This window comes from Bos mutus, chromosome 1 (genome assembly GCF_027580195.1).
Source record: "Bos mutus isolate GX-2022 chromosome 1, NWIPB_WYAK_1.1, whole genome shotgun sequence".
Taxonomy (NCBI): domain Eukaryota; kingdom Metazoa; phylum Chordata; class Mammalia; order Artiodactyla; family Bovidae; genus Bos; species Bos mutus.
Window position 1 is genome coordinate 25,113,654 of NC_091617.1, and position 23,419 is coordinate 25,137,072.

At 35.6% G+C, this 23,419-nt stretch overlaps 1 protein-coding gene across 1 annotated transcript in view; it reads right to left on the bottom strand.

The window, feature by feature from the left end:
• ROBO1 (roundabout guidance receptor 1) overlaps nt 1-23,419 on the bottom strand; it is a 1,293,158-nt gene that overhangs the window by 129,537 nt on the left and 1,140,202 nt on the right. Inside the window, exon 5 of the mRNA XM_070367810.1 lies at nt 16,498-16,655. Within this exon, the coding sequence (XP_070223911.1) occupies nt 16,498-16,655 (158 nt within the window). The remainder of the gene's footprint in view (nt 1-16,497; nt 16,656-23,419) is intronic.

Below are 23,419 nucleotides of genomic sequence, written 5' to 3' on the forward strand. Positions count from 1 at the left end.
TGGTAAATTTCATAAATGTACTACTGTATTTAAACAACAACCTGGAATATCATTACTGTCATGATTAATGAGAACCATGAGGTAGCAACATGTGCTGTGTATATGGCATTGTTGCATGCATCATCATTCATTTTTATAACAGTCTCACTGGTGAGATATATTTTTCTATTAAAGGATGAGAAAAGTAATGCTAGGAGCATATCAGAAACTTGCTCCAGATCATTTAGCAAATGACTGGAGTTCATTCTACATAAATCCAAAGTAAAGTTTACCTAGTGCACTTACTTTCGGACAGAAAACAAGAGCTCCTATTTTCTGTGCTTCTCACGCCACAAACTACAAATCAGCAATGTCTCATATAGATTGAGAGACTCAATGGCTTGGGGAAGAAATACGTACTATTGGCGGACCTCCCTGAGAGCATTAGATTGATGGCCCTCCTTCCATTACAGTCCATATTTAAGCCTGAGTGATCCGAATAGCCAAACTAATTGCCATTAATCCACCTAGCTGCCAGTGGAAAAGATGGACCTGTTTACATTTCACATATGCATTTGTTCTTTGTAGGAGAAATCTAGTTAGGTAAATATCTTACATTAGTTCCTCTATGGAGGGATGGCTCTTCTTTTTCCATGTAAATATGTACTTATTACTATGACATATTTAAAATTTGAACAGGATATGCATAAGTTTTCCTAATAAAGATGAGAAAATCTGACATGATCTTCTATAAGCATGAGGCATAACACAATATGGAGATACGCTGTATCTAGGTGATAGAAGACTGACACCATGAATGCTAAAAGGCAAAGAAATACGAAATAATGGATTCCTTAGCAAATTACACTTTATCCACTCAAGGAGACAGAGTTACATTATTTTCAACTAGTATTATACAGATTGAGTTCAACTGCTTTTGAAATTTTCCTTATACATGATGATGCTCTTAAAGGTGACTTAAACATGAGCCTTTTTCTAGTGTGATCCGCCTTTAAAGCTTCATGATCACCTAGATTTGTAAGATTTAGGAAGAGAAAACCTGTGCCATCTGTTAGTAATTTTCTTAATGCACACTGGATTATTTTACAAGTGCATGATTTATCATATTATCAAATTCTTCAGGCTTTAGGAGATAAAACTTGAAGTGGTCAGATGTTACTAATAGAGTATTAGTACTTTTAAAGCAACTCGCCTTTAAACAAAAGAAAGGCAGAATCAGCACTAAATTAGACATCAGCCTCAACATAAGACTTGGGATTATTTTTTGAGAGAGCATCTTTAAAAGTGACAATATGAACAAGATAGAGAAATAGATAAAACCAATTTTAGCCAATTACAGGTAATGAAAAGAAAATTCCAATCCCTGTGCTCAGATTAAAAATAATTTTAAAAATAAAGGCTAAAAATAATTTATGTGATTTTTGCAGTTTGAACCATGTTTTAAGGGGAGAATGCTGTATACTCAAATGCATTTTTCAATTTACTACTTTGTTTTTTAAAGATTACAATTCATTCTTCCTGTGGTAAACAGAAAATTATGTCTGGGTCATCATGAGCAAACACTGAAATTACAAGCATTTAGAAAAGTCAACTTTTTAAAAATAGAGAATTTACAAAAAGTATTCTTATATTATTTACATTTTTACCAAATTATAGGCAAGATTTGTAAGCAAGGTTTTAAGATAAATTTTAAAATGGTATTTCTAGAGAAACATTTCATCCATGATTAATAGAACATCGAAAATAAAATAAACTGGTTGGAACACCATCCTTGAAACCACAAAAAGACTGTACCTTTAATTTGGCAAACTACTTTAACCTGTAATTAAACAAAGTGCTCCCAGACAGTAGTAAAATGTCCTTGGCTATTTGGAGGACTGTAATGACCTGATCAAATATATCAAAGTGATTGGAATGTGAAGAAACCTAGTTGCTTGAATGAGCATGCATTATGAAGAAGAAACAAAGGGACAACATTTGTAAATCAACTCTCTCAGGGTATCACGCTAATTGGAAATTGCTATTACGAGCTCCGTCTCTCACCACGTGTGTTTATTTTGCAGTTACAATACTTATGGTAGTGTACTCCATTGATAATTACTTTGAATTATGAGCTATAACTTTTTCTAGCTAACCACTCAAATTTCTGAGATATTTTCTGCTTTCTGGAATATCTTCTCTGATTGAAGGATCCTGGATGCTGAGTGGCTGTGTACATCCACATCAGGTTTTGGTCCAGTGAATTTTAGGACTTGGCTGAATTCCATATCGAAGGTGCCAGGCACTCCTGAAACTAATATTTGGCTGAGACTAGCTTTTGGGCAAATATTCAAAACTATTTCAGAGAAAACATGTCTGGAAAAACAATTCAGAAGGCCAGAAACATTTTGAGAGATTTGAAAGAGTAGTGACAGTCAACATGAATACAAAGCTGGGTTAAAAAATCAACATTGTACAATACCAAAACTGTTCAAGAGTATTCTGATTTTTCATGTTAGGACTTTCACTCACGTCAAAGTTCATTATACTTTTTAAAAGAAACTTAAAAGTGCTATAGTATATTGTTTCCTGACGTCACCAAAGATTATTTACTAAACTAGAAAACATTCCATCTGGCACTCTTTAGCCTCTGCTACTTTATCTCTGCATCCAAACATGCTTGCACCCCCTCTCTGACACTTGAGTCATTTTATATGGACTTACAAGGATTTTATTAGGAATTACAACTAGGTGTCCTAAGGGACCCAGACAAAAATGGGCATGTAGACTATAAATTACAGAGGCCCCAAGAGTATATGTCATATAGAAGGAGACACATTTTATGTACACTTAAAAAAACTGATCGAAAACAGGATACGCCAGTTTTATCAGTGTTGGTTTTTTAGGGGTTATTTGTTTTATTTTGTCCTCTAAATAATACAAAAGGGCTCTTTTTCATTCTGAACTTAAACATCTCTGGTCTCTCCCGTCTCCAAGTTATTAATATTAAAGAGGAGAGAACATTGACTGGAAATCAAGAGAGGACTATTGAAAATAACTACTTTACAATGAGGCTGTTATTGTGATTCTTCAAAATACTCTCACTACTCTGGTTTGGTTCTCATTATAAACTTACTAAATAGCGAAGTTATTATTAGCTTAGTATTTACACCAATTAAAGGATGTGACCAAGGTTTACTAATTAATTCAGTTTCAAAAAGGAGCTTCGGACTTCCCCAAAATGGCCATAAGTTAAAGTTAGCTTAGTATTTAAATTGTTGTAGTTTATTTTTATTATTTTGGATGAAATTCTGAGGCAACTTAAGATAGTTACTTAAGATTAATTTAGATATGTTCTTAAAGCATACTTGATAAAGCAAAAATGTGTAGAGAATTATTCATCAAAGTGACACAAGGTCATGTTTGTACCCAATGGATAAATAATTGAAAATAATAGGGGAAAATATTGAAAATAAAACTTTCTATGATTGGAAATATTGAATTTAGGACACAAAACAAGTAGCAAAATTGTATGAAATGAGTCCAGTAAACCACTTTATCTGTGGATTTCTTTTGTTAGGAAACATCTTAAATGTAAGTGTTTCTTTGAGAAGGGGTGATCAGATGTAGTGTGTCATGGCAAAAACAAAACAGGCATTGAGATGCCTGGCTATTACAGCTGACTCATGATATAGATCCATTAATGACTCAGGGCATATCAACTCCCTGGCTTCCTTTTCTTGCTTAAAAATGAAGGGATTTGCCCATTTACAATCTCTCGTCAGCTCCATCTCTAAGATTCTGTGCATATTTGTAAGCCACATAGAAATATATTTACTCACATAATTAACCTGTGTAATATCTCTTCCTTATCCTACTAATAAGCCAAAGAAGAAAAGATACTTTAGAAAAAGAAATGACGTGGATGATACTTCCTTTCCAGTTTATAAGAGAGTAAGAAAATAAATATATAAGTGCATATGGAAATCAAATCAAGTATGTTCAAATTAGCAATTTTTCAGTTCTGCGTATGCTAGAAGACATTGTTCTGATTTACATTTCATTCATTTAATGTCTGAAGAAATATGTATTGGGCTCCAACTATAAGACAGAGGAAATATAGGTGGCCCTTAGGTGTCTTATGTATACTAGATAAGTAATATGTAAGTAATAATTTGCAACAGACTAAAAGCAAAATGGTTATCTAAAGGAAAGGGAACTGACAATAGGAAGATAAATTCAGTGTAGAAGTGCAGGGTAGGGTTTTGCAGTAGGCTCCTCTTTAGAACTCAACTTTAAGTTCAAACTTGAAACAAGTGAGTTAGATAAAGAAGGCATAGGCCTCAAAACATCCCAGATAGAGGGAATAGGATAGGCAAAGACTTTCATAATTTCGTACCGCTAGCTCTTATGATCTAAGCTGTTAAATGCACAAGTGAAGTGAAGTTGCTCAGTCGTGTCCGACTCTTTGCGACTACATGGACTATAGCCCACCAGGCTCCTGCGTCAGTCCATGGGATTTTCCAGGCAAGAGTACTGGAGTGGGTTGCCATTTCCTTCTCCAGGGGGATCTTCCCGACCCAGGGATTGAACCCAGGTCTCCTGCATTGTAGGCAGACGCTTTTTACCATCTGAGCCACCAAGGAAGTCAATGCACATCTAACAAACAAATAATGAAAATCTAGAGCAATGATCAAATAAATAGCCATTGGGATTACATTTATAATTATATTGCGTCTAAACTGATTTGTGTGCTGGAACTGAGAAAGCCTTCTGTTAAAATGCTTTCAAAAGAGTACTTGAGCTTCACAGGTAGTTCTAAGATTTTAGCTTTAGTTTTCTAGTTTCAGCATCCAAACATGAGGAGTGTATGTGTAAATATTTAAATAGAATTACAAGTTTCTGGAAAGTCTCAAGATGTTTCTTGGGATGATAAACCAGCAGTTCTCAACCAGCACACTTCATCTGAATCACAGCATTTCTCAATTCCCCTGAGAAGTGTCCATAACTAGAACTGTTCTTGATGCACAAGAGAAAAGTCTATTTATTATACTGAGTGGATGCTTGAGGGCATTAGGGCTTAATTCTCTTGTGGAGTCCCCCATTGGTTATTGCATTTCACAATAAGGATGAACAAAGATTCAAATTAGTTTCTTAATACCAGTATTAGCCTGAAAAATTACTTACTCATAATATTCACCTGTACTAAGTACTCATGCTGATTCTGTAGAAATTTGTTTTCTCACAGTTGTAAATCAATATAAACAGAAAATTAGATGAGACAAATGCCAAATCTGTTTCATATATACATATATACAAGGTCTTCTTGTTTATTCGGAAAAGTTGAAATTGCTATGGCATAAACAGTTCCTGGTTTTTTCCACCCAGTTTTTGATTGCTGAATATATCCAGAGGTCAGGCAGATATACCAACAATAATGAAAACCAGAATACTGATTACTAATCCATAAAGACTGTGTCACCATTTAAAATAACATATGTATTTTTTCACTGATTTCCCACAAGGACACTGTAAACTAATACAGGTATTATTAGACAATTCATGTCACAGATGGAAACAATGAAATTTACAGAGATCAAATGTCTATAAAGTCATGCATATAAGTTTTAAAACCTGAATTTATTACATGTCTTATATAAAACTATGTTGACTTTTACTAATACACTGGATTTCAGTGATTAAATTTGAAAATTAAGTAGGATAGGACATAAGTTTACTTTTTAACTCATTTCTTTGGTCCCATGATTCATATAATAGATTCATACTGATTAACTTATATTTAAATCATGAATAAAAATTTATTCTTAAAAAAAGATGAAATATATAATGTGCATAACTATGTAAGACAGGAAAAAAAATTCTGGTTCAATACGCCAGTTTCCTTTGACCTTCACACAACAGAATGACCTATTTACTTGCAGGAACACAAATTTTAACTTCTCAGGGAAAAGGGGCTCTATGACATCAACTGCATAAAGCATGTTGATTTCCTGTCGGGGAACAGAGGGGAAAAGGAAGCAACAGACACTGAACAATGAAAGAAGTTGGAGGACCAGAGGAAAGCACTGATCGAAGGAAGGGAGGAGGAGCAGATGGCTTAGGAGGGAGACATGTGGGAATTGGGGGGAAAGGAAGCAATTGGCAAGGAGAGGGCTGAATGCCAAATTTATGAAGGATCTGGAGGACCCTGGGGATCTGGATGGGATGTGAGTCAGCTGCTTTTTACCAAAATATCACACCAACAAGGGAAATCAAAGAAGCCTACAAAGACACACAGGAAGCAGAGAAGGACTGGAAAAAGAACTGATGACATATTGCATTCTAACAATTGTACCTCTTAGCATGGGGAATGGGAGGTGTTAAATCATCTTTTATGTATAACTGAATTTTTCTCCGAACTTCACTAATGATTTTCAAACCTTTAACTTGCTTATGAAAGAAATGATGCAGATACAACTCTTCTATTTAAACCACATTTTACTGATACCCTGTATTGGTGTGTTTTCTCATTCAAATATAAATCAATTACTTTCAACCATCTATAGGGTGACCAGCTGTCTCAGTTTTCTGATAACTAAAGGTTATTTTCCTGGGCCTGGGATTTTCGGTGCTAACACTAGGACAGTTCTCTGCAAACCAGGATGATCAGTCATCTTATCTAAGTTAAAACCTTAAGAAAAGACCACTAAATGTCCTTGCTCTTCATGCTAAAACATACAGACACTGAAATTTTCCCCACATTTTTCAAAGAAGAATGAATACGATCTTAATACAGGGATATGATAAGTAGATGAAATTGACAATAAAATGGTTTCTGGACTATGGCTTTGATAAGAATAAGTAACATAATGAAAGCATTTCTTTATAATTTATTTTTTTCAACTAAGTACCAAAAAGTCTGTAAGACATATAACATATTTGTAGCAGGCTGCTTTGAGGACAGGTAAGAAAAAAATTAAAATTAAAGCACAGCTTATCTCAAAAAATAAGACAAGTCATTTAAAATGCTATGTCACAAAGCCCCAAAGAAGATGGAAACAATATGTATTATTCATCTCTAAATTTTAACTTAAAAGTTAAGAGTTTCAAACATGAAAGTCTTTTAAACTCTTCTTTTAAATACTAAAATGACATAATTCTGGGTAAATGACAGTAAAAGGTTATTTGGAAGAAAATTATCTGGAATTTCTGAAATGAGTCCAGGATGTTTACCATCTACACTGTATTGTTACTATTTAGCTTTTACAACATTTTATTGTATTTATATTAAATTGCAAAGCTACTACATCAATATTTTTATTTAATTTCCCATTCAATTTCTTATAATTGCTTTATTTTTATGCAATAACTTTTGATGTGTGTATAGCTGATGAAATTATAATCTAGCTAATCCACAAACTGCACTATTAACTATATAGTCAGTTAAATCATTCTCTGACTCATTCCCTTTTAATATAAATCCTTCTTTCCTTAAATGCCAAATGGTGAAGAGTCATTTACCATCCTCTTTAGAAAATCTCCTAATATCTTTTGAGGAAAGACCTTTACTGTCCAGAATAAATGGTTTTAGTTTATTTGAACCTTTAGTTAAATTATAACTGGTTTAGTTGAACTTATTTGATTGAACTTGGCCATTTATAGGTCATCTTTTGTGAACGTACCAAATTTCAAATTTTATAGATCTTTGTTATATTACAGTTGTTATTACTGGACATAATATGGGCTAATTCTCAAATGTATCTAGTTTAGTTTCAAAACCACTATAACCTCCACTGTGTGAACTAATCTCTCCAGACCCTTACAAACTCAAAGACAATATTTCACAGTGGAGACTAAGAGTTGCTGTGATTCTGAGTTGAAATCTGCACTAATAGCAAATTCTCAGAGTCTTTATATATGTGGAAAAATCTATAGAACCTTTAGAAAATGCTGTCAGTAAACAAAAGGCAGGTGTCTCCACAGCCAGTTCAGAGTTAACCACTGCATTAGTGAAATTTTAGTATTTATGTGACAGGCTTGCTGTGAGGATAAAACGGTCAGTATATATGTATATATATAGTGCTTAGAATGGGGCCTGGCACATAGTAAGTGTGGCATTAAGTGTTTAATGTCAATATCCCCTTCATCATCATCATTATCACTAGCATTAGCCTCCTCCTTGTCTCCATTAAGACACAATTGACAGGTATAAGTGTAACATAATGGAAAGAACATAGCTTATTCACTGAGTTTCAAAGGGGATTAAATGAGATAATATAAAATCTGTGCATGGCAGTGCTCAACATACAATAGCTACTGTTATTACTATAGTAGGGTAGTAAATTGTTGGTGTCCTTATAATAACCAATAATCAGGGACTTCCCTACAGCTCAGATGGTAAAGAATCTGCCTGCAATGCAGGAGACCTGGGTTCGATCCCTGAGTCAGGAAGATCCCCTGGACAAGGAAATGGCAACCCACTCCAGTATTCTAGCCTGGAGAATTCCTTGGACAGAAGAGCCTGGCAGGCTACAGTCCATGGGATGGCAAAGAGTCGGACACGACTGAGCAACTAACACACACACACACACACACAAGTATTACTGCATCACTGATGCAGTGGACATGAACTTGGGCAAGCTTCGGGTGATAGTGAGGGACAGAGACGCTTGGTATGCTGCAGTCCATGGGCTGACAAAGAGTTGGACACGATTGCGATATTTAACAATAACTATTGTGGGGCTTTCCTGGTGGCTCAGCAGTAAAGAATTCACCTGCAATTCAGGCAACTCAGGTTGAATTTGTGGGTCAGGAAGATCCCCTGGAGGAGGAAATAGCAGCTCACACCAGTATTCTTGCCTGAGAAATCCCATGGACAGAGGTGCCTGGCAGGCTACAGTCCATGGGGTCGCAAAAGAGTGGCACATGACTTAGCAACTAAACAACAGGTACTACTGAATACCTTAAATCATTTAACTTATGAATACATTTGTTTTTATGCTTATAAGTGAATTAAATAAATTTTACTTATATCTTCTGTGAGAGATGGGCTATTTCCTTCTGACATTATGCCTGCCATACCTGTAGCTACCATCAAGAGAATGTTTATTTGTACAGAAACAATAAAAAGATATGGGAAGCATGCCGCAGACATTGAACAATTGTGTGACTCTCCCAAAACTAGCATGATTTTAACATACTTATCTTTTTACTAAGGTAACAATATTAAAAGTACCCCAGGTCTACAAATTTAAAATAAATGGCACATTTTTAAATAAGCTTAATACCATTTCACAATATTTTGGCACTAGTAAGTTTCTATTCTCTTTTTACCAATGATGATTCACTCCGTTCAGAAGCTCAAAATCATGCTAACAACTTTTTCTTGGCCTTTTTGGGTCTACTTGTCAGCAACATAATTCTGTAATTGACAATCTTTACACACAGTTATGCCCTTTTGTAGTCTCGGAATTTATCTGCGGTATGTACTTTCAACTGTATTTATCTTTTTCTTTAATTCAAGGGCAATTTTAGTTTTTTTGCTTGAACACAGATTTTTTCCCTCAATATATGGTATTGTTTTCCCCAATCTTATTAATAACATTCTCAGTCTTCCACTCATACAAAATAATCTTGAGGGGCTTCCCTGCTGGATCAGTGATTAAGAATCCTCCTGCTAATGTAGGAGACATGAGTTTGATTCCTGATCTGAGAGGATCCCACATGCTGAGAAGCAACTAAGCCTGCACACCACAACTATTTAGCTTGTGCTCCACTCACTGCAACCACTGAAGTCTGTGCACCCTAGAGCCCACGCTTGGAAACAAGAGAAGCCACCGGAATGAGAGGTCTGCAAGCCACAACAATAAGTAGCCACCACTCACTGCAACTAGAGAAAAGCCCATGCAGCAATAAAGAACCAGCACAGCCAAAAAAAATGAATAATTTTTAAAAAATCTTGAATGTAACTACAATATTTCTAAAACATAGTGAAATAAAAGCAATATATCACTTTTTATAAAGTATATTTAAATGTTCTACAGCAAAAAAAAAAAGTCTTAGGTACTCTAATTCATTTCTATGGGAAAAATTCATTTATTAATAATAATGGTTATGTCTAAGTTTCAGATATATGGAGTAAATCTATTTAATCCAGCCTTCCCTTCTATTTCTCATTCTCAATATAAATACTCAGGTTTGGGTGGGAGAATACAAGAAAGAAAGAACACTAGAGACAAAAACCATCTAATGCCTCTTTCAAATTATTCTAATAAATACATGCCAAAAAAGTTCTAAAAGATTCTCCTCTCAGGTAGGAAAATAAAATGCTTTTTATATATTCCTGGTTTATAATCATCACAGATCTAAAATCTGGCTTGGAATACTGGTCAGGGTAAAAAGAAATGACTTAGAACATCAAAAAATGCAGGTGCAGTTACAATTCAATTACATATTTTCCTTTTTTGTAGGGTGTGGCTTTGTTCCTACAGCTGGGAGCGTTGTACTTTAAATTTTCAACAAAGAAAGCCACCACATTAAAGAACTCTAGAAATTCCTATAACCAAAACTGTAGCAATAATCATGCAATCTTCATATGCCTTTCATAAAGATAATATGTGCTTTAATCTCCTGTTTGTCTGTACTCAACATATTTGGCAAAGTACTTGGACAATAGAAATGAAAACAATCATTCAAGAACAAAGCTGAGGAAAGAAGAACCACAAAAAATATCTAATAACCAACATCTCTTAAGAATTTACTTTGCATTTTTGAAAAAAAAAAGAATTAGAATTAACATCAGGCATTATGTTTCTGTTTTAAGTTTTTGTTTTAATTACTCAATTTTAGTTTGCCTAAGGGAAGAAAATCCAACAAAAACAATTAAGATCTAAATAAGAGCAGTAATTTTGTATACAAACTGCTGATTTTTCATCATTTCCCTGCATGTATAAATGTGCTTTTTTACCTCCAGTGTTTTATCAGTTTAACAGTCATAATTTACACAAAACACACAGATGGTTTTAGAAACAGTAAAAGTTTCAAAATGTTACAACTTCCTGGCATATGGAACACTATCATGGATCATCATGTTGGCAGCATTTAAATTATTTTAAAATTATTTATACATTAACATCTTGGCATTGTTTCATAGTCATAGGTTATTTCAACATTAAAGTGTTTGATTCTTGATAGGAGATGCTTTTTATTCTGATTTTAAGCTAATGTGTGGAGGCATTGGTGCCCTTTATTTACAGGATAGCATCTTCTAGACAGTAAAATGTAAATGAAAATTCTATAATAAAGCACTCTGGCATAAACCACAACATTTCTTCTAGTTTAATATATAATTAATTTAATATATAAAAGGAAGTTCCAAGAATTTTTTAAAAAATAAAATTTACCATAGCAGTTTTACACCTTTTTTGCCACAAAAAATGCATAAATACATATATATGCATACACACAAAACAAAACCTTTAAGATTAACTTAGACTTTCAAAATGTGATGCTACAACACCTTTATGTTTTAACTATTTTATTAGATACAATACAGAAAGAATTGGCTATACAATTTTAATGTGCCTGATTTCAACCTTTCCAATTTCCTTTGAACCAGTTCAGTGAGTTTTAATCCCACTATTAAATTGAAACTGCTATTGTTAAGATCATTAATGACCACCAAGTTGTCAATTCCAATGGTCAATCTCAATCCTTCCATTACCTGATCTACAGGCTGCAACAGACTCAGTCACTGCAACCTCCTTAAAGCACTGTCTTCAGTTGACCACCCTTCTGGTTTTCTTCTTTTCTTACTGACTGACTGCTTGCTTTCAGTCTCCATTGCTCTTTCTGCCTCTTTTCCCTGAGAGCTAAACACTGGATCTCTTTTCCTTTCTATGTATAATCACTCCCTTGGTGATTTCAGTCTCCTCTTATTTAAGTAATATGTACATGCTGATGATGCCCATATTCATTAAGATAGGCTAATGAGTCTCTGCTAAGAAATTCTCTGTGATTTACTACAACAAAAACTTATTTCTCCTTCTTTCTACATGACCACAGGGGAAGACAGGAGTGTAGGTGGAAAGTTCTGCTACACCTAACTCAGGCACCCAGGCTCTTTGGGTGTCCTGGAACATGTGTCTTCCTTGATTCAGTTCCGCTCAGTTGCTCAGTCGTGTCCGACTCTTTGCGACCCCATGAACCGCAGCACGCCAGGGCTCTCTGTCCATCACCAACTCCGTAGTCAACCCAGACCCATGTCCTTGGTTGCCACATGGTAAAGAGAAAAAGTGCTGGAGGCTCACTCTCTAGTATTTAACATCTTTAATTTTCACTCTTAGCTCCTGAAGCTGAACCAGCCAAATGGGTTTGCCCCATAGCAAGGAAACTGAGAAGCGGAACCTTTCTTCTGCCCAGAAGGAGGGGAGGACTGCCTGGTAATGAGTACTTGTTTTGTCTACCACAACTCAAATTTTTCTCCAACCTCAACCTCAACTCTGATGTTCTGACTCATGTTTCCAACTGCCCATCTGATGTTTATACTTGGATATCCAATAAGAATTTCAAAATCACAATGTCTAAAACTGGAGCTCCTGATACTTCCCATTTCAAATCTTCTCTTTCTACCATTAATGGCATCTTTGTCAATGGCATCTGGACCTTTTCAGTTACTCAGACCAATGGACTAAGATAACCTTTTCTTTTTCTCACAAGCCACATCCAATCTTTTAGCAAATTCTGTTGGCAATTGCTTCACAGCAGATCCAGAACATAACCTTTCCTCTTCAACTACCTCCTAAGAGAGATTACTGAAAAAGCTCCTACTGTTCTCAGCCATTACCATTCTTTACTGTGTACTCCAGAGAGTGGAGGACTCTTCTGAGAAATCTCTGATGCTTCACACCTTGTTCTGAGGGGAAGTGAAACTATTTACAAAGACTACAAGGTCCTAGATAGTCTGGTTAGATTTTTTTTTTTTCTTAATTTTTATTGGAGTACAGTTGCTTCACAATGTTATGTTAGTTTCTGCATACAGCACAGTGCAATAGTTACACACACACAGTCACTCTTTTTAAGACTCTTTTCCATATAGGCCATTGCAGAGCATAGAGTAGAGTTCCCAGTGCTATATAGTGGGTCCATATTAGTTATCTATTTTATATACAGTAGGTGTATATGTCAACCCCAATCTCCCAGTTTCTCCCTCCCTGCCTTCTCTTACTCATAACCCTAAGTTTTGTTTCTACATTTGTAACTCTATCTCTGTTTTGTAAATAAGTTCATTTGTACCTTTTTTTTTAGACCCCACATATAAATGATATTATATGATATTTGTCCATCTCTGTCTGACTTAATTTCACTCAGTATGACAATCTCCAGGTCCCTTACCTGCCTCCTGAGAAACCTGGATGCAGGACAAGAAGCAATAGTTAGAACTAGACATGGAACAATGGACTGGCTCCAAATTGGGAAAGGAGCAGGTCAAGGATGTATATTGTCACCCGGGTTATTTAACTTCTATGCAGAGGACATCATACAAAATGCCAGGCTGGATGAATCATAAGCTGGAATCAAGACTGCAGGGAGAAATATCAACAACCTCAGATATGAAGATGATACAACTTTAATGGCAGGAAGAAGTTCTTGTGGAAGGTGAAAAGACAAGAGTCAAAAAGCTGGCTTAAAACTCAACATTAAAAAACTAAGACCATGGCATCTGGTCCTATCACTTCATGGCAAATAGATGGGGAAAATGTGGAAATAGTGTTAGATTTCATTTTCTTGGGCTCCAAAATCAATGTGGAATGGTGACTGCAACTGAAAAATTAAAAGATACTTGTTACGTGGAAGAATAGCTATGACAAAGCTAGACAGTATATTAAAAAGCAGAGATATTACTTTGTTGACAAAGGTTCATATAGTTAAAGGTATGGTTTTTCCAGTAGCCACATATGGATATGAGAGTTGGACCATAAAGAAGGCTGAGTGCCAAAGAATTGATGCTTTTAAACTATAATGCTGGAGAAGACTCTTGAGAATCCCTTGGACAGCAAGGAGATCAAATCAGTCAGTTCTGAAGGAAATCAATCCTGAATATTCATTGGAAGGACTGATGCTGAAGCTGAAGCTCCAATACTTTGGCCACCTGATGTGAAGATCTGACTCAATGAAAAAACCCTGATGCTGGGAAAAATTGAGGGCAAGAGGAGAAGTGGGGGACAGAAGATGAGACGGTTGGATGGCAGCACTGACTCAATGGACATGAGTTTGAACAAACATAGGGAGATAGTGATTGATAGAGAAGCCTGGCATCCTGCAGTTCATGGGTCTCAAAGAGTCGGACACAACTGAGCTACTGAATGACAACAGCAACCATTTTGCTATTTCGTTCTTTTTTATGACTAGTTGCCATCCTTGATGCCATCTCCTACAAATCTCCCTTTGTTCATTCTGCTCCATCCACAATGACTATTCTGCATTTTGTTTTGAATGTTAGAGTTACATCCTGACTTAGGGTCTTTGAACTTAACTATTTTGTCTGAGCACTATCTTTTTATCCCTCCTTTAGTTTTTTTCACATCTTCATATAAAACATTTCTTGTCCTCTATTAATATTTAAAATTGAAATTCTACCCCAATCCTAATTAATCTACCACATCATTATTTTTATAGGACTTATTATAGTCTAATACACTACATCGTATGCTATCTATTATGGTTTTACCTGTATAATTAATCACAGAATATAGCTTCAGAAGGGCATTGCCAGATTTCTGTTAATGCTGCATCTCCAATGCTGAGAAATTTAGCATTAATTTGTATTAAACACAAACAGGAGACAGCTGAGGAGGAGATAGATAATAATGATGTTAATGAGTTTGAATTATTAGGGAGGGAAATAGAAATTACAGGTAAGAGTCATCAAATGACTTAAAATATATTTTTAAAGGGAAAAATTATCTTAATTTTCCATAAGTCTAAAAGGAATCTGTTATCAATAACAAAAGGAGCATTTGGCCCTAAACTCTATTCCCCTGTGTTCTTGATTCTTTTTCCCCAAATCAGTGTTTCCGCATATGAGACATCAGAAGCCACTTTGCTATGTGGCTTTTCAGCATCTCATAAAAGTAGAGCTATGTCCTTCTCACACTAATTCCTAAAATTAAATCATTTGAGAAGCTCATGCTAATTCAGATCAGTGCAGGAAAAAAAAAAAAAATGTTTGTTTTACTTTAAGGTCTCTAAATCCTTGTCCACCACAACTCTCTCTCTCTTTATTTTTTTTTTTCCGCCACTTAATTTTCATACTGATCTGCTAACTAGTGGTTTAGATACAGTACAAGCATTTATTAGGATTACGTGGTCCTATACGATTATTATAACTTTTTTCTTCAACATTAGCAAAGACCTTTGCTTTACACACACATTTTCCTGGGGAACTTTAAATCTTGGTCCATAAATTCACAAGGAGATCAAACCAGTCAATCCAAAATGAAATCAATCCTGAGCATTCATTAAATGGCTGATGATGAAGCTGAAGCTCCAATGCTTTGGCCACCTGATGCAAAGAGCTGACTCATTAGAAAAGACCCTGATGCTGGGAAAGATTGAAGGCAGAAGGAGAAGTGGACAACAGAGGACAGAGGATGAGATGGTTGGATGGTATCGCTGACTCAATGGACATGAGTTTGAACAAGCTCCCAGAGATGGTGAAGAACAGGGAAGCCTTGTGCTGCAGTCAATGGGGTCACAAAGAATCGGCCATGACTGAGCGACTGAACAACAGCAACATCAACAACAACAAAAAAAACAGTAAAGGAGAATATTGTGCAGTCATAGAATCAACGAGAGTTCAGTTACTTAGGTACTTTGGTCAATTCCTTGTAAGACAGAAAAAGCAAAGAAGTCTCATAGAATTGCTGTTAACAAGAAAAAAAATGCATCATTACTTATTACAGATAGCTTACTTCTCTACTCACATCACAGTAGAAATTCAAAATCCAATAATCTGGTCACATTATTTTATTTTGCAATGAGGCCAATCCATCATAACCATCATTCAGAAAAAGATTTTACCTTTCAGAAATGACATCAAACTCTATAGAACACAAAAGCAATTTAAAAAGGAGAAAGATAAAAATTCTGAAGTGACTTAAGCTTCTTTCTGGAAATTATACTGTATTTCTGAATTCTATTTATAATATTTTGCTATAACATCTAGAAATGAGATATGACCAGAGTTACTAAAATAATTATGTCATACATAAAAGTATTAACTCTCAGACAGTGAAATCATAGTTTTCTTTTACTGAGTAGCAAACTAAACAACATGTATATTCCTTTTGTTTTTATGTCAATACAGGGAGAATGAAAACATTTCTTTTAAAGAAGCATTGAAAATGAGAGCTGTTGCAGTCCTGTGTTTAAAAGAATCCACGTTTTTCTCTTTTTCTTTGTTGGAGATCCATACAGTTAGATTTATAAATGTTCCCCACTGCTGAATTAAATACTCACAGTTATTCTTTCATCTTTATCATCCAATGGAGAGCCATCTTTCTTCCATGAAATGGTGGGCTCAGGATGGCCTCGTGGGGGCTGGCATTCCATCACTGCAGGCTCTCCCACGGCCACCATGACATCGGAAGGGTTTTGTCTGAAGTCATCCCGTAGTACTGTAGGAACAAGATTAAATCATTACACTCAATGGTGATATATACAGCTCTTATCTCTGAACTTCACAAAGGAGATATTTATTATAGTAAACAACTACTAACAGCTATCTCAATACATCCTGGAAAATCTATATCTACTTACAGACGTATGCAGTTTAATAATGATATCTGGTCTTCATACACAATGGGGATAATTTGATATTCTTCATAGGCCAGTGGGCAAGTGTTTTCTGCTGCCTGGTGCCCTGACAGCATCTGGCTTATCTCTTCTTTGCATTTTTTCTCTGACTACTGCCCACATTTTCTCATCCATATACTAATGAATATAATTGAATCCTCCTTTTACTTACATGACACATTGGGGTGATGCTTTCTATTATTAAATGAATACATATACATGCAAGCAAAAATATTAAAGTAAAATATACTTCCAACATGGATTTGATTGAGGTATTTTAAAGATATTTCAAACTAGTGTATTAGAGTATCTAATCACTACAATTTAAATATGCCCATTATAAAAACTTTAGACATATTTGCAAAATTACTAAATTAAAAATACTGTGTGTGTTTCCATTATCACTGAGTGAGGGGCAATGTTAAAAGGCAGCAATCATGACACCGGCATTGCTACCAACAATGTCATTTCGTATATTCTGTATTTGTCAGTTTTTGTGGATTTGGTAGGGGGTACATATTAATAATAGAAGAAAACAACAAAAGCAGAAAGACTACAGATCTCTTAAGGAAAATCTGAAACATCAAGGGAGCATTCCACCCAAAGGCACAATAAATGATAAAAATGGCAGAGACCTAGTAGATGCTGAAGGGGTCAAGAAGAGATGGCAAGAATACATGGAAGAAGTATACAAAAAAGATCTTAATGAACCAGATTACTATGGTGGTGTGGTTAGTCACCCAGAGCCAGACATTCTGGAGTGAGAAGTCAAGTGAGCCTTAAGAAGTACTGCTGTTAATAAAGCTACTGAATGTGATCAAATTCCAGCAGAGCTATTCAAATCCCGAAAGGATGATGCCATCAAGGTTTTGCATTCATTATGTCAGCAAATCTGGAAGAAACAGCAGTGGCCACAGGACTGGAAAAGGTCAATTCTCATCCCAGTTCCCAAGAAGGGTAGTACTGAAGAATGTGCTAACCATTGGACAATCACACTCATCTACCATGCTAGTAAGGTCATACTTAAAATCTTGCATGTTAGGCTTCAGCATTATGTGAACCAAGAACTTCCAGATGTCCAACCTGGGTGTAAAAAAGGAAAAGGAACTAGAGATCAAATTGCCAACATTCACTGGATTATAGAGAAAGCAAGGGAAATTCAGAAAAACATCTATCTCTGTTTTATTGACTACGCTAAAGCCTTTGACTGTGTGGATCATGACAAACTAGAGAGATGGGAATACCTGTCTCCTGAGAAACCTTGTATGCGGGGCAAGAAGCAACAGTTAGAACCCTGTATGGAACAATTGATTGGTTCAAGATGGAGAAAAGAGTACGGGGCTGTCTGTTGTCACCAAGTTTGTTTAACCTATATGCTGAGCCCATCATGAGAAATGCTGGGCTGGATGAGTTACAAGTTGGAATCAAGATAGGCAGGAGAAACATCAACATCCTCAGATATGCAGATTATACCACTCTAATGGCAGAAAGCAAAGAGGAACTAAAGAGTCTAAACAAAAGGAATTAAAGATGAGGGTGAAGGAAAAGAGTGAAAGAGCAGGCTTAAGACTAAATATTAAAAAACTAAGATCATGGCATCCGGCCTCATTGCTACTGCTAAGTCACTTCAGTCATGTCCGACTCTGTGCGACCCCATAGACAGCAGCCTACCAGGCTCCTCTGTCCCTGGGATTCTCCAGGCAAGAACACTGGAGCGGGTTGCCATTCCTTCTCCAAGGCATAAAAGTAAAAAGTGAAAGTGAAGTCGCTCAGTCGTGTCCGACTCTTAGCAACCCCATGGACTGCAGCCCACCAGGCTCCTCCGTCCATAGGATTTTCCAGGCAAGAATACTGGAGTGGGGTGCCATTGCCTTCTGGCCCCATTACTGCATGGCAAATAGAAGGGGAAAAGGTGGAAGTAGTGACAAATTTCCTCTTCTTGGGCTCCAAGATCACTGTGGACGGTGACTGCAGAAGACAATTGCTTCTTGGTAGGAAAGCGATGACAAACCTAGACTGTGTTGAAAAGCAGACACGTTACTCTGCCGACAAAGGTCTGCATTGTCAAGGCTATGGTCTTCCCAGTGGTCATGAACGGTTGTGAGAGTTGGACTGTAAAGAAGCCAGAACACCAAAGAATCGATGCTTTCGAACTGTGGAGCTGGAGAAGACTCCTGAAAGTCCTTTGGACAGCAAGGAGATCAAACCAATCAATCTTAAGGAAGATCAACCCTGAATATTCACTGGAAGGACTGATACTGAAGCTGAAGTTCCAGTATTTTGGTCATCTGATGTGAACAGATGACTCATTGGAAAAAGTCCCTGATGCTGGGAAAGATTGAGGGCAGAAGGAGAGAAGAGAGCATCAGAAGATGAGATGGCTGGAAGGCATCTCTGATGCAGTGAACATGAACTTGGACAAACTCTAGGAGATGATGAGGGACAGGGAGGCCTGGCATGCTGCAGTCCACGGGGCCACAAAGTCGGACATGACTGGGTGACTAAACAACAACAGCAACATATTATTTTATTTAATTCTCAAACCTGCACAGAATGAGAGATATTATTAACATCATTTATATTACTAAAGATAGTTTTTAGAAGAGGAAACTGTTCATACTATAAGCTCAAATGGATATTAATATAATACTAACAAACTCTGAAACAGCATTATTCAGTTTGCAATTATTGGAATAAAATGTGGAAATTAAACATGTATTTGAAAGAGAGTTAATATAGTATAACTGTCCTCATTATCTTGCTAACATCAAGAAATCCTAATTTTTTGGCATTAGTCTGAAATCACAGCTCTGCTGCTTACAGGGTAGGAAATCTCAAACACATTACTTAACACTTCGTTTCCATATTTACAAAGCAGGCATGCAGATGCCCTCTTCAATGATAAGTCCAAAAATGTTAGCTACCTTTCTCCCATTTTCCCCCCAGTGTGTAATAAAGTGACTAATTTTAGTAGTTTAACCTGATACTCAAAATGTTCATTAGTATGTTAACTGCATAGATTTGAAGTGATAAATATCATTTATCCTTAAAATTTTATTGAATTAAATATCTGATACTACAATTCTGTACTAGAATGAATGTCTTTCCATTTCAATGGCATTTTAAAATATTTTCATGGATGAAGTACTACAATGAAAAAAAACCTATGATTTCAAAAGTCACCCTTAAATTTTGGTTTCAAGCCTCAAATAAGCTTAGAGGCTTACAAAATCCTAATACTTGACTCTTGTAGTTCTCTACTTTTCCTTCCTTGATGCCAGCTAACTGTGTGCATACAGCTGAGTAAGCCATAATATTCACTCAAACAAAACCATTATTTTCATCTATATATTAAGAAAACCTGGGCACAGTAGAACAATATTAACACTTGGAAAATAACACTTTAAGAAGGAGACCTGTGTCTCCATCTTTGGAAAGACGAGTAAAAGGAAAAAGGAAATATGATCACACCACACTGTTGTAAGTCTAACTTCAGTAGACACAATATTTATTAATTGTAATAAAATATCTATTACATAGACACAAAGATAAACCATGTTGAACTGAAACTTGCAGCTACTGTTAGCACATTATAAATGAACAGAGTACAAAGACTTCCACCATTGATGAACTTATATTACTATTATGTGTAAAGATGTGCCACAAATAAAATGTAAGGTTTATTAAAAAAGCAAATGAATTGACCTTAACAAACAGTATGTGCTTTTGCTGAATCACATTATTAAATCAAAGATAACACTTCTGAAAATATTTAAAACTCTTGATACATGCAAAAGTAACATAATTTTCAAATAAAAATAAATAGTTTGTACAACTTTTCTGCTTGGTAAGCTAAAAACCAATTTAGTAACACTATATCTTATTTACAAATTGAGATCATATCTCAAATAAACCAATGAATAACAAAATGTCTTTCAAAAATATCAAAGATCTAAGTCAGATAAATCAAGTTTTTTTTTTTCCTTTACTATGTTATTTGGGTTTTTATAGTATATAATGAAAAGCTAACAAAATATAATCCATTAAAGATCGTTGCTTAGATAATGCTCATGTAATTATTTTTGCAGCTGTAAAACATAAAACTCCAGCATTGCCTATGGCTACAGCCAACACTACATAAAGTTATGAAATTAAGTTTTTTTCTCTCTTCTATAAAAGCAACTTTTCTTCTTACTTGCCATGAACATTTCCTTTTGGGGGGGGGAAAAGTACATGTCACATTATAAAATTATATGAACTTTTAGTTAAATTATCCAATTTTCTTAATTAATGTGTGTATTTAAGTGATTAAAATAAAAACTGAATTCAAATGATTGGCAATATCTTGGCAGAAAAACCAATCATATCCATGAGTAAAATCAAAACTAGATATTTTTTAAAAATCACCTTTTATTCTCTAACTTCTCTAGTGATTGAAGTATATATTTTCAAATGTTTTTTGACTTGAATAGTACGAAATTTTAAAATATGGAACTAACTTTTGAAAACAAGATTTAATATCAATTTAAATATTAAAAGAGAGCAAATAGCATATATAATAGATTCAAGTAGATATCACTTAAAAAACTGTTAAATCCCAGTTCCATCTAGTATTATATTTCTTCCATATTTATCTAATTGTTTTATGTTTACAGGTTGGTACATGCCATTTGGCTCAACTCCTTTTCATTTTCCTTCATTCAATTAAATTGGAAAACAAACAAACATATGCTTCACTGAATCTTTGACTCTCGGGAAACTTTTTGGTCTAAAAAGAATAATCATTTAAATTATTCTTTAAACCAAAATAAAACAAAACATATAATCATTTTGTTTTTGAAAAGCCATACATCACATATCAATAACCCTAGATATGCAGATGACACCACCCTTATGGCACAAAGTGAAGAAGAACCAAAGAGCCTTTTGATGAAAGTGAAAGAGGACAGTGAAAAAGCTGGCTTAAAACTCAACATTCAGAAAACTAAGATCATGGCATCTGGTCCCATCACTTCATGGGAAATAGATGGGGAAACAGTGGAAACAGTGTCAGACTTTATTTTGGGGGGCTCCAAAATCACTGCAGATGGCGACTGCAGCCATGAAATTAAAAGACACTCCTTGGAAGGAATGTTATAACCAACCTAGACAGCACATTAAAAAGCAGAGACATTACTTTGCCAACAAAGGTCCATCTAGTCAAGGCTATGGTTTTTCCAGTAGTCATGTATGGATGTGAGAGGTGGACTATAAAGAAAGCTGAGTGCCAGAGAATTGATGCTTTTGAACTGTGGTGTTTGAAGAAGACTCCTGAGAGTCCCATGGACTGCAAGGAGATCCAACCAGTCCATCCTAAAGGAGATCAGCCCTGGGTGTTAATTGGAAGGACTGATGTTGAGGCTAAAACTCTAATACTTTGGCTACCTGATGCAAAGAGCTGACTCACTGGAAAAGATCCCGATGCTGGGAAAAGATTGAAGGCAAGAGAGAAGGGAACGACAGAGGATGAGATGGTTGGATGGCATCATCGACTCGATGGACATGGGTTTGGGTGGACTCCGGGAGTTGGTGATGGGTAGGGAGGCCAGGCATGCTGGGGTTCGTGGGGTTGCAAAGAGTCGGACACGACTGAGTGACTGAACTGAACTGAACTGAACTGCACATCAATTGTAATGCAGTTCTCAGATTAACTGAATATGTTTTCAGAAAAGGATTCTAAAATTCAGTGGTGATTTGGCAACCTATTTGGCTAATACTGAAAAGACATGTGGCAAAGTGAAAAAATAAAGTCAAATAGAAACTTTAAGTATCATGGAGATTTTAATATTTGCAACACACACATTGTGGGAAATCTTAGAACTGAATGAAGCATAAAATAACAGAAAGGGCAGTGGTCTTTGATAACATGTAATTCATATCGCAATTAGAGGCAACTGAGTCCCAACTTTGTCACTAGCCTGTGTTATTTGTCAGGAAGAGACCAAAACAGAACATTTGCATCCTGATTTTCAAGGCAGTTCTCTTTTTAAAATGTTGTACTTGTCACCATTTTACTGTAAAATGAAATTTTCCTGTCTAATCTATTTGCAGCAAATCCACTTCATTATTACAGAAGGTTTGATTTACCAGTGATTGTATATCAGTGCACTGCAGTCTCATGACTACCCGATTTTGTTGAGGTTCAAATGCTCCTAAAATTAATTTTGTTTCCTAATCATGTGGTGAACAGCTGTGAACTGTAATACTCTGGTTACATGAATCTCAGAATCTTGGTGTAGTTAGGGGACTAAGAGATGTGGAATCCAAACTTCTTCTTTTAGAAATTAATCATCTAAGCCTCCTTAGGAGGAGGGAAGCTCATCACATAAATAATAATAATAATGATAATGTTAGCAGTATAATAATAATGTTAGCAATGAGTGACATTTATTGGACACTTACTATATAAGGAACCATGCCAGGTATCCACTTATTTAATCCTCATACCAAAGCTATCAAAAAGTGACCTTATTAGTTTTGTTTTACGAATAAGGAATTTGTAAAGAGAGGAGCAGAGTCTATCAAGGACACTTTTCGATCAACTTGA